A 14,692-nucleotide genomic window follows, 5' to 3' on the forward strand; every position below is an offset into this window, starting at 1 on the left:
CAAATGACAGTGACTCGTAAGTGGAGCTTACCACCATTAGTTGAAATTTATGCTGCTATCTTCAAACGGTTTCATTACAATTACTACAATTAAAAAAGCGAATCAATACGTAACATCAGAGAAAAAATCAAAAAATATTTTGAATGTTCTGTGTCTCCTGGTTCAAAACACTTTGATTTGAGTGCCCTCTTAAGACTTATTGCCAATAAAATTTTAATTTGATGGGACTCATGCAAAACGAATTTACAAAAAAAAATGCCTGGTAATTATACAGTTTAGGTCGACAAATCTGACGCATGCGCAAATGGAACTCCGAAATTCCAAAACTCAGTGAATTTAAAACTGGGCTCAATATATACGGGTCCAGCATGAAGCATTGTCTGTTTTTAGGTACTTTAAATATTTAAAATAAATTGTTATTAAACAATATGGTAACATCGCTAGCAAAATCCGCGTGAGATTCAATCATTTGCGCATGCGTCAGATTTGTCGACCTAAAGTGTATAATTACCAAATGCCTATTCTACAGTCTATTTTTTTAAGCAGCTGTCAGTGTCGAAACTTTATAAAAAAACCCAAAAACCCGTACTTACCGACTAACTGTAGGTATAACAGTTTCTCCATGTCAAAATTGAGGTTATGTCTGCCTAACGTACCTAATTGAAATGTCCAACGCGGTTTTCTTACTCAATTCAGGTTTGTCGCCTTTCAACTCTTCGCAGTACCGAATCAGGGCAATTTATTCACGCTCTGTGAGGGGCTACCCACTACCTTTATTCACGATGGCATCTTTTCAAATTATGTGCGTTAATTTTTCAACGCAAACAGTTATGCGCAATGACAGCGCCGATGACCTTGAACGGCTCGACGCTGACAACCTAAGAAGAGGGCATTTGGAAAAGGAAAATAGGAGTATAAAATAAATTTTTAAACTGTCAGCTGGAGTAGTGTCAAAAAAATGATAATAAAGCAATAAAGCTTGAACTACATCGAATTTTTCAAAACTGACAGAAATTTGATGTCCCACTTTATTTGCCCGCAATAGTAAGTACATTGTGAAATGCACTATTTGCTACTTTCAATTCCTCATAACACTTTGATAGCTGATTTTAAAAAAATACACTATGGGCCAGTTTATAGAAAGAGAATTAAATATTTAATTCGAATAAAATTTTAATGCGCGATTAACCCGTGAATCCGAAACTTCGATTGGTTCAATCTGATCACGTGTTTAGTTAATCTCGCATTTGATTACGATTTACTTAATTTCGCTTCTGTAAACTGGCCCTATACGTTCTACAATAATTTATTATTATTATTTGCAATTTTTCGTCGCTTCGCAAAGTAGAAATTTTCTGAGTTTGTTAAAACCACAGAAAACCACGACCGGCCTGTTCAAAAGTGTAGTTTGAGTGAGCCCCGCACAACGCTAGTGTACGAGTGTTTTTTAGGGATATTATTCATCTTAAGTTTTTGTCACTGAGAATTTTTCTTGTTCAAATGACATTATGAATTTAAACCTTGTTTTTTGCTGTTTTGAAATTCAATGAATGAATTTTTTCCTTACTGTTCGTTGTTTTTGTGTTTAGTCTTGTTATTTAATTACGTATATTATTATTTTTAGTGAAGCACCAGTTTTGTGATGCCCTCATCGGCGGAAATTGGCTCTTTCTCGAAAACATTTTCATAATGCATATTCAGGTCCCTAAAATGCAAAATTATCACTCACTCTTCTTCAATTTATGACTGGTGTTGCCACCTCTCGCGAGTAGTTCCAACGATTTCGTCCTCGTCCAGCACGCAGGACCCTTGCGTCCTACATCGCGAGTTCACTTGCCCCGCACCAGATTTTCCCTCCAGTCCTGCCGATAAAAATCAAAACACCATTTAAAACTAGAATTTTTTATTAAGTACAAAACTCATCGAATACATGTATCCGCATCATGACTTATCTTAACTCACAGCATTATTGAACTTAAGACTACTCATAAATAATTATTTGGTGAATATTGATATGTACAATGATGTTTCTTATTTACATCGTCACGAACCGGTCAACTCGTTACAAACATGACTGTAGAACTAGAAAAACTGCAGGAATTAGCGCCATCAAATTCGCGCTGACCGAGACCGAAAACGACGGCGAACGCTTCAGCTTAAGACTGCAGTGGACTTTTTGGTCGTCTGAATAAACCGTGAAGTTGGGAAAGGTGATTATACTTTCCTTCTACAAAAGAAAATTTTAAATTGACTGAGAAGAGAACCTGATTGGGACTCACAATGGCGAGCGAGTCGTCTCTTTTCCGGCAAAAGGTCAGGTGCAAGCTGGTGTAAAAGTACTCTTCTATTTTCTCGGTGATTAGACTCTCGTTGAACTGGATATCCTGCAAATGATCCATGAAGCTCTTGTTGCGAAACTCATCCGGCTCCTCAATTATCAGCTTATCGAATAACGTTTGTCCTTCTTGACTGTCGCCTTCTATGGTATAATCTTTGGCATTTTGCAGAGCTATGATTGCTCGTCTGTTGGCTTCTGGAGACATCTCGTCTCCCGGAGTGTACGGGAAGAGGGGCTTGACCGGCGTGGGCGGCGTCACAGGACTAGTCTCCGTTCTATCGACCACAATCAATACCAAAAATCACACCAAAACAACTACTTACTCTCCATGAAGGAAGATTTCTTCCACCTGTTCCATACTTTTTCCGTAGAATTTGTACGCTCCTAAAATCTTGAAAAAGTACTTGATGGGAGGCATGGAGTAACACCCCGCCAGTTCTGTTCTCGGGTAGTGCAAAACAAAAGCTAGACACATTTCTTCTTTCGTTGAGTACCCTCCGAAAGTTGGTTTGTTGCGACCCACTGTAGAGTAGGTGCACTCTGTCACTAATCCGTCACCTGGCAAGATTATAACATCTTGCGATAAAGCTCTGGACTGTTGATAGTTAAAATCGTAGTGGTCGTCCTGTTAAAATCACTTCAACTCTTTGGATCTCTTGGTGTCAACAAAACTTACTTGAGCTAGAGGTGGTAGTTCTTTCCCGGCGCGAATGTGTCTCAGTTTTAGCTTGCGTCCAGCTAAATGGGAGTGGAGCATCACCGACACCACATGGATTCCCTCCTTGGGGAACATTTCTTTGGTACAATCCATACTGCAGTAACCGGCAGTCCTGTACTCCCTCTGGTACGGAGGGATGAAATGGAGAGTCGACAGGACAACTCCAGTCGAGAAGATCCCTCCTTCGTTCTCCCTCAACTCGCTGGTGTAGTGAAGCCTGAGACCGGAAGTGTCTTGGGCTTTCCTCATCGAGGGGTTGTCGAAATGGACTTCGAGCATGTAGAAAGCATTTTTCTTGGCAGCTAGAGGCAAGCCGACATGTTTGGGGAAGTTCTCCCCTTTGGACCCGATCGCCCACGCCACCAAGGGAGTCAGACACTTCTCCCATTCGGGCTCCACCGACGCGCCATAACACAATTGCCCATTTTCCTTCGAGAATCTCTCCCACTTGGCAAAATCATCTCTGTAGTCGAGCTCGCACTCGTGGAGGATCATGTGGTGGACGAAGGAGGTGTGATTGGGGCCGATCAAAGGCTCGTAGCCCACGATGTGGTGCTTGTGTTGCAGCGTGGGCGCTTTGAATATCTTGCACCAGTACATCGTGTTCATGTTGTCTTTGAATTCGAACTGGAACAGACAAAGAAGTGAGTGTGTACTGTGGCGGCAGGCGCTTTGTGGGGTTGTGCATTAGCATTGCAAAGAGTCGGGTTAGTGTTTGTTCACGCTGAAAATTACATTTTTCGACGGAATTAGATTTCTGTGTCGTCCACACTGATCAATTTGAATTGTAAATAGTACGTGTGGAGTTGGGGATTTTTGATTCAGTGGAGGAGATGGCGTAAAGTAGACTTTCAGCGCCGTCTTATCTTGGACGTGACAAGAATTCCGCTTACTAAATTTACTTGAGGAAGTATTATGGAGATTTGCGATTTTAGGATATCTGTCTATTCTTGGAACAAGGATTCAGAGGGATTATAAGGAAAGTAAAGTGCAGTTAAGAAAACTTGGAACCGTAAAAGGAAGTTCAAATTAGAATAATCGTCCTTTTAACCTTTATAATGAGTGGTATAATAATTTTGCCATCTCTTACTAATTAGTCCTTGTCCTGGCTAGGAGTTTATATTTTATTTTTTCTACCACTTCCTCTTCTTTATCTTGTATTGTTACATAAACTACAGGTCTTGTACTCCATTTTATACCAAAGAAAACAAACACAGAGTGATCAAGTTTTTTGGAGTAACTGAATACTGGTTTTATTTTTAGAACAAAGAATGCAGTAATATATTGTTATACGAGTTGCACAAGACAGCCTATTTTTTCTATTTCGCCTTAATTAATTTAATTTTTTTTAATTAAAAATATAAAATAATTATCTAGTGACTTTTATTTTAATGGCATTAGGTTGGTATTGATGAAGCAATGATTTCATTGAAAATAAAATTTCAAATTGTCTCTCAAATTTTGTTACAATAATAATCTACCCCTTTAATAGTTTATTTTGATCCAAAACGTGGACTCAGATTCATTTTTGACATCAGTAATTATACTGTCAATACCAACCCCATATTGAATAATCACTAGATGATACATCCCCGCTCGTCGACAAATTACAAACCCCCAACCTACATTTTGCAGGGTAACATCCCAGTTCCTGATGTTGGCCCCTCGAGCCTTAGGTATCGGCGGTGGCCCCAGCAAATGCAGACTCTGCGCGCCTCTTTTATCCCCGTGATAGATCATCTCCGCCCCCAGGCGCGGGTCCTGATCGTGATAAGCCCAGATGACGACCACCGTATCCGCCTAAAAATCACCAGATTACCGCCCGGTCGGACACTTAGAGGAATGCCAACCGTCAAGACGTAGTCGTTGGGATCGCAAGTGTCCAACACCCTCCGGAACTCGATGACGGTGTGGGTGTCGTTCTGGGTGCCCCTCATCAGGGTGTAATTGTCGATCTCGTCCTTGATGGGGACGCTTCCTTGGCTGTCGGGCACGCCGTGGCAGTCCTGCAACGAGAAAAAGTGATGAGAACTGCACAAAGCGAGCGTTGTTGTGGGTAATTGCCGGATGCCAGGGACAGGAAGTTGTGGAGCGATCGCGCCGAGGATGTTAATGGAGACTCGATTATCTCAGATGCTTGAGTATTAGGCGAGTTATTAGCGGTAATTAAATCAGTCGGAAAGTGCTTGGGTACCGATGAAATCGACTCGCTAGGAGGAAAAGTCCGAGAAAAGTGTGTTCCGGTGGGAGCGCGCTTGGCGGCTCTTCCGCCGCTCCGATTACCCACTTGGAGATTTATGTCTCTTTGTTGAAGTCGAGATAATTCCTGGACGCGGTTTTAAATGTATGTACGGAGCGGTATCGGAACTGTTAAAAGTGTAAAGGAATGAAAGGATAAGTTTCGTAATGCTTTAGGCTAACAACCCACGTGAAATTTTTTCTACTGTCAACAGCCTGTTACTTATGGAAACGCTTTTAAAATACATCCTTGAGACGTTGTTCGCGAATTGACATTTTGCCAAGAACTGCTCAATGCCACCCCTAATTGCGGATCTTTCCATGTTTGCGTGGATTTACCCCGAAAAATCATCCCTGTTTGTCGATCCTCGAGTTCCATCATCAATATTGCAGACGTCTCGCTAAGACATGAATCGCTCCATCCGCCCACTCGAATTTTATTAACAAATAAAAAATGTAATATCGGGACTCGTTCGCGACGCCTTAAACCCTCTTAGTTTGCTACATTCTTCCCAATAAATAAAATACCTCACCGCCCAAATAAAACCAGATGGATTATTCGGCGTGCGCGATTATTTTCGACTTTCGTTACAACTCACTTCTCAGAAGCGGCGTTTAACATAATCTCGTAGTTTATATTTTTTCCACGTTTAACTCGATTCTCGAAAAACGGTGTTCCAACGATGGAAATTAAAATTGTAACCGAAGATTACGCGCAGGATGGCGGCGTCGCTAACAACCAGTTGGATTCGTTGGCTGGAAGAAGGACGATTTGTTTTCAGGATGTCGTAATTGCGCATTAGCATAATGTATGAGCGAGTGAGCGCCGATTTGGACAGGAAATCGCATTGTGACTTAATTAATTATTTCTATTAGGTTGCTTTGTGCATACGTTAACCGGTTGGGGCCACGGCGAGAAGACTTTCGTCGGCGGTTGTGAGGATTGGAATCTAACTGAGTTCCAAAGGTCGAAATTAGTTGTGTGATAAACAGGACATTAATTAAACAAGTAATTTGTGGCGAGATCTGAATAACCAAGCGACCACAAAGGTTTCCAATTCCTGCAAATTTGATTTCTAGTTGGATTATATTTGAATAGTGGCGGAGGCGCCGCCTCCGTCAGATTATTGTACATATATCGGTAAATGCAACTTTTATCGTACATCTTCATACTCTTCTACACTTCCTCTTCTCATTGTTCTCCAAGATGAACTCCGCTTTTTGCAATTTCTCTTTATAATTACTCTTCCGGCGCCGTACATATGGCTGATGGTTTTTTCTTTGTGTTAATTGTGAAATTTGCAAGATCTTATCAAGTTTTTATAACATTCCGCGAATAATTTCCTGCTTAACGACTTTATTAAATGTAGAGAATAAATTTTAATTTCTTCATTTATCACACTAAACTGTAGTTGCAGTTTTATTGGTATTGGAGAGTTGCCATGAAAAAATTTCGTGCAAGATAATATAGCCCTTTGGTGGTAAACTAACGAGTTGCATACAAAATTTTATTGTTTGAAACGACGTCCCTGAAGCTTCCACATCTTCTAAAAATGGTTTCGCATTTGCTTTTGACAGTTTTGACAAATTTTTCAAGACCTGTCAAAAATGTAACGTTGAATGTGTTGTCTAGGGCAACGGTTCGTTATCTTGCTTTAGGGCAGGGCAGGTCAGGTCAGGTCAGGTCAGGTTACAAAGGAGAAAAATGAGAATTTGTAACAGTTGAAAACAATAAAATAATTATTATAAATCGTAGAACAGAAAAAACGACGGATTGAGTTATTTATCTACTCTCAATAGGTAATACCAAACTTTGTGACATTGACTTGAATGTCATGACATACTTTAACGTACTAGTGTGGTAAAGTGTCTGTGTAAAAGCCGCGTTTGTTGCCAATCTGTTATCTTCTTGGTCTGTATTGTCTGCATTTTGGTATTGGTGACAGAGACAAGAAATGTTGGCAGTCCACTAATTGGGTTTGTATAAATCCATTTTTTTCTCATTTAATATACAGGGTGTTTTCGAAGTTGAGGCGTTCTTTGTAATATGAGGTACTATACATTATTCTTAAAAATTTTAGCCTAAATCTTCTTAGTAAAATGTTTGTATTAACGGGGATAATTGATTGTATGTTTTTATTGTTTCATAAAATTTTGAGTCCGGTCCTGTCTATTTCTCCGCTATTCTAGATTAATAACTGATGTGGCCCAGGATGGTATCTTTCTGGAAATCGCTCTGCGTACTCTCTGGACGCCGCAGCTGCATTCTGATAACGTGATAACATTGCCCATACATTAGCAACATATCTGGGAGCTCATTATTTTTGTAATGATAAAGCCATTCCGACTAATTAGATGACAACTCTTGACAGTATTTTTGATTAACGTCCAGGCTTATTTGATTTTTTTTGTTAATTCTAATTTCTAACAAATCAGTGCAAATTTGAGCAGGACCGGTGTAAAAAATTTCAAAAAAATTAACTTATTGTATCTTCATTGCCGTACACATTTTATTAAGGTGATTTTGACTAAAACTCTTTAGAACAACGCATACTATCACATGCTAAAAGGAACGCCTCAACTTCGAAAACACCCTGTATAATACAATGGGTTATCCAACTGTACCGTAAAATGACACGTTACGATACTTAAATCGCAAGAAATATTATGTTACTAGTGGGACAAAGGCATTGTTATAAATACGATTGTAAAACTTGCACGACGAGGCTCTTGAAATAATATTTGATATTTGTCATTAATTTTTTTTTTATTTAAAAATAAAAAAACAGAAAAAGAAAATATGAAGAAAGCTTCAACAAAAATTTGTTGGGAGGCGATATTTTCGGACAAAACTTGTTTAAATGAATAAAATATGCAATTAATATTTATAACAATCAATAAGGTCCTTTGTGTTGTTTGTGTGGATTAAATTTCAATTAATTTTGACAACTCTATTTTTTCCATTATTTGTGTAAATAAAATGAATTAGGTAATGAATCCATTACTTCACCAGTGTGATAATGAACCCCATTACCTAACGCAAATAAATGATATGACCTTGTCCAAGCAGTGATAGATAAATACATCACATCAAAAGATCCAAATATAGATTTTAATTAAAAAAAAACATATCAACAAAGAAAAAATTTCTATTCATTGCAAACAAGTACAATATTTTTCTGAGAGAAACTAAATTGCTAATTTGTCTGTATTTGAACCCACACATTTGATTTTCAGCAAATGATTACCTGTTGCTACCATCTTATTGATCACATAGATGAAATAATGGCAAAAACAACCTTCATAACAAATAATTCCTCTCGATTTTTTCCATTTCAATTGGAGATTCATAAATATCCGTGGGTATTGTAAAAGTGGCTCGTTATAAAATTTCGTGTATTTTTTCAGATGCTGAGAAGATTTTATGCAGGAAAATTTCCGGAGCCTTATACAAAGAAAAAAGCTTTTGTCCCTTGACACTGAAAAGAGAGAAAGTAGAGCACAAATCAATTTAATTCCATTTTGTTAAAAAAAATCGTCTCTGAGCACGTCCGCTGTGTTGTTAATATCACAAATAATTCTACATATTTATCGTTTGTGAAAATGTAAATATGATAATGCGGCCCCCGCTTGATAAATGTTTCACGCCCTCGTTAAAAAGTCGTTTCCATCTCCACAACGGCATTTTTGTGCATTTTTAAGGGGGCACAGGAGTGGTTGGAAAACACAGGAATTTATGAAGTAATTAGGTCTTTAAAAACTGCATTAAACCGAGTTGTTTATCTTTAATTTGTGCGGTTGTTACATGTAAACAATTATCCCAATGTCGAAGCGATGTCTTTTATCTATCTGTGTTTTTTTTCTCTTCGGCTCGATAATAAATTTCAATCATTGTTTTAGGAGATCTGGACGATATGGATCGACTAATTTGGTTCTCGTTTTGTATTCAATTTAGGAACGATGCCAATTTAATTTGCAATTTTCTTTGCCCCAAGCATTTACATTTTTCTCATAATGTCTGGTGCATAAATTGCAGTGTTTGTGCCTCCATCTGTTCAATGATCTACATATTTAAATGCAGAGTTTGATGGCATGTGTAATAAAGATTACTACACGTCAAGTGCATTCATGAAATAAACGAGAATTTAAATAATTATGTAGTTACTGGCCAAAAAGTGTATTTTTTTCGTCAGAGTCAGAGTTGTCTGGCCGAGGCGCAGCCGAGGCTTGAAAACAGGCGAGGACGAAAAGCACATCGCAATAAACACAATAATGGACGCCAATCAAAAAACTACTACTAGAGAAAAGATATCAATTTAATTTGCAAGTACGCTCGGCCAAGCTTGTAATAGCTTTGAGCTGCATTCGCATTTCCCTGCAATAATAAATAATAAAATGCACCGCTCTGATCCTCCACCCACAAAATTATCTAAACGCGGAATCTCCGCAACACAGCAGAAATAGTTCACCAGAGCAACAAGTGAAAATTAACATTTTAGCATTTTCCGTTACAAATCCAGCTCGATTCGAATCGTGTTGCTCCCTTTGAGCACCCCTTACCACGTGGCCAGTTTCTCCACCCCAAATCCAACTCGAATTGCAAGAAATGGTTGATGACTTTGCGGTTGTCCGCGTAAGCGAGTGCATCAAAGAAGCCAGAGTGTCGTGGGGCAAGAACCATTCCAAAATGCGGTTTTATGATTTTCCAGTAGATCGGACACGATGTACACAAAGTTTCTTTATGTAGCTATTGGTATTCGCCGTTGGCCCAATTTCGCATCCAATTAATTTCGGTGATTGTTTCGGGTGGATTTTTTCGCGGCTGTTGTGCTGGTTCAAGCGAGATGCTCTTGGTGGCGCTTGCTGTATTTACAGTTGCCATTTACCTAAGGCGACGTTATCAGTTATCACTTATCAGGTAGGTGGCGAGGAAGAGCTGCGAGTAAATATTTGGGCGCGATCTAATCTGAATCGGTGTTAATGGGAAGTCCAGATTGGTTGTTAATTATTTTTTGATGGAGTCGCGATCATCCGATGTTGCGCACAGTTATTGCGGAAACGTAACGACAATACTTGTGAAGCCATTTGTCGGATGGAAGTTCGATAAAGAATGGAAAAGATTGTCTAGAGCAAACACGTTTCTGCGATGATTATTTGCACATTTGCCATCAAACACAAGCTGCTTAGATCGATAAGAGAGGAATAAGAAGAGATTTCTCTTTGTTTGCCACAATCTCCTACTTTTATTTTGATTCCAATATTTGAAGTGACTCCAGAAGTACCTACCTAAGCCGAGCGCAAAAAGATTACATTCACTCTTGTAAAGCAAGAAAAAGTCTTTCTGATTTGTTTTGCAACAAACAAGTGTGAACTTCTGGAATATCTGTAAGCAGTATGTGCTGAAAGCTATTTCTGTATTAATTGCCTTGTCGTACACGTTGGTTTGATTTATTACTTAAATGCAAAGCGGAAAATTGTAGAGATTACATAAATATTACGTCCGGTTGAATTGATTAATTGGCTAATTGTAAGGTGGCAAAGAGTTAGATGTTTAAAAAATAGCCAATAGGTGAGCTTCCTATGTGTTATTTTTTGCATCGTGTGGTATTTCCTGCAAATAACAAATAAACGAAGAGCGGAGTGGGTACATCGTAAATTATTTCTTCAGTTCTGGTTCTGAATGTGGCAGGAAGGCAGTTTGTAAAACTGTCGTATTTATATTTTCTAAGTGATCTTAGAGAGCTGTGAATTATCCTAGCCAGACTGTAGGTTCAAGAGGAAGTATTTGTAATGGCGTAAGGATGTCAGAAATTTGAAAAATCCAAAGCAGTTTGACAGTTTTGGGAATTATATCTATAGGCTTAAAAAAGATACAATATTTCTTTGAATTATACATACGAAAGTAAATATCTACTATTTTATTGATTAATATTTGAAAAATGATAGGTGATTTGAATAGTCATTTTCATTTTGAATCGATAGCCGATACTTTATTATTATTTGCTTTCATATTTGGTTTATTTTATCTCAATTTGAGGCTGGGCCTGAATTCCCTGAAGTAACTGAGTAAAATAAATAATATTTGGTCTTCGTTTGGTGTATTCATGCAAATGAGAGCTATACCTGCTTCTCTGATATCCTCAAGCTAAATACAACTAGACAAGCAAATAATGCATGTGTAGCCCTAGGGCTTGGGCTTTTCTTTACCGGTCGAGTGTACATAAAATACAGCAAAACTAATTTTTGGCGAAAAATACTACCTTTCCATTTTATTTAAGTTGACAATTTAATTCATACACTAGAAATCCCATAAGCAGCGGTGTTTTTGTCATTATGACAGCGAAAAAAAGTTTGCCCTAACTTTTCCAGCGACAAAACGGAACCTAACTTTTGAAAGCGTCTGATTCTAGTAGGTCTGCATCATAGTGATTTATGTATTAATTAAATTGTCTTACCGAATTACACGCAAGCTTTTTTTTTGTCGAAGTAAACTTGACATTTATAATTCGAGTTTTGTTGTCTGGCAATTAAACTCAAAAAACTGCCAGAAAAAATTACTCGTCCTACGGACTCGTAATTTTTTCAGAGGCAGTTTTTTTCGTTAAATTGCCAGGCAACAAAATTCTCATTGAAATGTCAAGTTTACTTCGACTTCGTGTAATTACAAGTGAATAAACTATTTTATTCGGAATCATTACATTTTTAGCAAATAAACAATTAATTTGATGCAGTTTCATTTCTACTGTTTTCGACCTTCAGTAAGTACGCCACTGAAAAAACCTTATAACAGGGCGGAAAGTGGCCTATTACTGACCAAGACAGGAAGTAAAGATAAAAAGGAATGGTTAACTTTCCGCCCTCGGTTAGGAATGTGCATATTACAATACGATTCCGAATAAAAGTATAAATTCGACAAGTTTGTTAATGTTACATTGCTATCCTTGAAAAATGCTTTCAGTGATAAAAGGTTTGGGTTTAAATAAATACCATACTACAGCCTGTAAACAAAATACACGGAAACATTTGAACACGTATTCCTGCGTCAACGGAAAAATATGCGTTTTTTGAAAGAATACGTGAACAAATGGCATCGCAATTTCGACAATAAATTGCGGACAACCTATTGTCTTAGTTTCATACTAGAAATCAAAAAAGCAATAGGAAAGGAAAAGCGAACTCACTCTCGCTTTTTACACGCTTCGTACACTTTTTGTATGACAAAAAAGGGTCTTCTTATCGGAGGTTGGGCTGGCGTAGGTCAGTTATTAGTTGCAGCTCAACAAATCGTATGTTTGTTGTTAAATCGTTTAAAATGCCAAATTTTACAAATGTGAAATTAACGGATATGGTGCTCGCGTATGGTGCGGCGGATGGCAACGGTGTCCAACTGTATCGGGAACAGTTTCCAGACAGGGTTGTACAATTCGAAATCGTTTACTTCCACGGTGCAACGGTTGAGAGAAACAGGAAAGTTCCATCCAAGGAGTTGAAGGAAATCCTGGAAGAAGTATGCGAGGTCTAGCACTCTAGGTAGGAGTTTCACACCATGTAGTATGGCGCACTTTAAAAAAACAAGGCCTTCATTGCATCCTTATCACGTGCAAGAAATACAAGCCCTGTAACCAGGAAGATGGCGTGCGCCGACGACAGTTTTGTGAACAGCTGCTAGGAAAATATGTAGAACAACCAGAATTTTTGCGGGTTATTTTATTTACCGGCGTCAAGATCTCCGGATTTTTTCTATGGGGGCATTTAAAATAGCTGGTCTACAGCCAGAGGATAGATTCGTTAAATAAACTAACTGAACGAGTCATGGCAGCCTTAATTTGCTCAAAATCGGGAAGATCGTGAAATTTTTTCAAGGGTGCGTATTGTGAATAAGGTTGGGTAAAAGTAAAAGTGTTTTGCTAATTTTTTCGACACAGTTCATTGTCAGTGTCAAATTTCTTGCGTAGTAATCGTTTTCGTTGTAGATTTTTTATCATTTCACTTTCATTTGCTCTTCATAAGTTACAGCACAGGGGAAACGGAATTTATGACACCGTACGCTTGACCAGATTTTTACTTTCCACCAAAATTAACAGTCTTGAATCTGAAACAAATATTTTCCACAAAGAAACATTCCTGTCGGTGCTCTTTACAGAAGTTATCCGGAATGAAAAACACTGCATAGAATTGTGTATATGTACTCGTATTTCCAAAACCACTGGTTCAATTGGCAGTAAAATCAACAACCCTGCAGCACCCACTGTCGTAATAGTTATTTACGAACCAAGTGCGGGAAGACGATGTTCCCTCATGAGAGCATTTTTTTTAAAGCACGAGCGACGAAGGAGCGAGTGCCTTTAATTAATGCGCGAATGAGCGGAAGATTTTTGTTTTAATACATTCAACATAAATGAACATAAAACCAAGCAGGCAGGTTATTAAAAACAATAGCTTCACTTGACATTTAAATTTTTGCAAAAGTTTGTGAGTTTTGTTGTATTTGTATTGTATTTTATGTAGGATTTGTAGGAACAATTTTCAACGATTATAAATATTTCCCTAATTTTTAATGGAGGAAAATCCAGGGAAGTTGTATTTTGTGAACTAAATTTTATTATTATCAAGACCGATTTTTTTTTGAATGCCTTAAAGGGCCGGTGTTTTTTTGCAATTTTTACTTTCGAGTCGATCGGGAAAAACTCGTTGCTGATTGAGCGTTGGATGTTGGAAACGTCACTTCCAAGGCTGAGTACAAAAACATTTTATACAAAACACACTCAAATCGGTCCATTTTACGGAAGTTATCGTAAACGAAAAAAATTCTACAGACAGACAGATAAACAGACATACAAACGTACGCACAGCTGCCATGCATAAAACTACTTTTTATATCTTAGCTCGCACACGCTTTTTCGAACCAACCGCCATTCTTCCATTTCCTTCCGGAACCGAAACCATAAAGTGTAAATAATTAACTTTAGGAAAAAACTCGTCTCTAAGGAATAAACATATTATAAAATGAATTCGCGTTGTTTTTGCGAGTTAACTTCTTAAAAGATTTATTTTAAGAATTTAAATATTCTCATTTTATATCGGGTGTTCATTTATATTTCCCGTCAAAATTGGTGTTGATAAGTCGAATGTGAACGCACCATTCGTCAGTGTGCACAGTAAAAACACAAACAACGCAAAAAGTGAGGTTATATCTAAGCAGCTGATCCGTGATCCGTAATCCGTGGTGTGTTCACAATCGACTCTTCAACGCCAACTTTGACGGAAAATTAAATAAACACCCGATATTATTTTTACGTTTTACACATGCAGATAACAATTATTACACATGTGGGAAAAATGTCGAACTTTAACACAGAATAGTATTTGATTGATAATTTTAACTACGTCGAATATTT

At 38.0% G+C, this 14,692-nt stretch overlaps 1 protein-coding gene across 2 annotated transcripts in view; it reads right to left on the reverse strand.

The window, feature by feature from the left end:
- Positions 1-1,886: 1,886 nt before the first annotated feature.
- LOC138137765 (MOXD1 homolog 1) overlaps positions 1,887-14,692 on the reverse strand; it is a 29,130-nt gene continuing 16,324 nt past the window's right edge. For both annotated transcript variants that reach the window (XM_069057316.1, XM_069057315.1), the window contains exons 3-8: positions 4,907-5,062; positions 4,683-4,856; positions 3,015-3,683; positions 2,662-2,963; positions 2,280-2,613; positions 1,887-2,227 (exon numbers count right to left, since the gene is read on the reverse strand). In XM_069057316.1, coding sequence (XP_068913417.1) covers positions 2,063-2,227; positions 2,280-2,613; positions 2,662-2,963; positions 3,015-3,683; positions 4,683-4,856; positions 4,907-5,062 — 1,800 coding nt within the window. In that variant the 3' untranslated portion in view covers positions 1,887-2,062. The remainder of the gene's footprint in view (positions 2,228-2,279; positions 2,614-2,661; positions 2,964-3,014; positions 3,684-4,682; positions 4,857-4,906; positions 5,063-14,692) is intronic.

The sequence above is a fragment of the Tenebrio molitor genome, chromosome 9 (assembly GCF_963966145.1).
Source record: "Tenebrio molitor chromosome 9, icTenMoli1.1, whole genome shotgun sequence".
In the NCBI taxonomy this organism is placed as follows: Eukaryota; Metazoa; Arthropoda; class Insecta; order Coleoptera; family Tenebrionidae; genus Tenebrio; species Tenebrio molitor.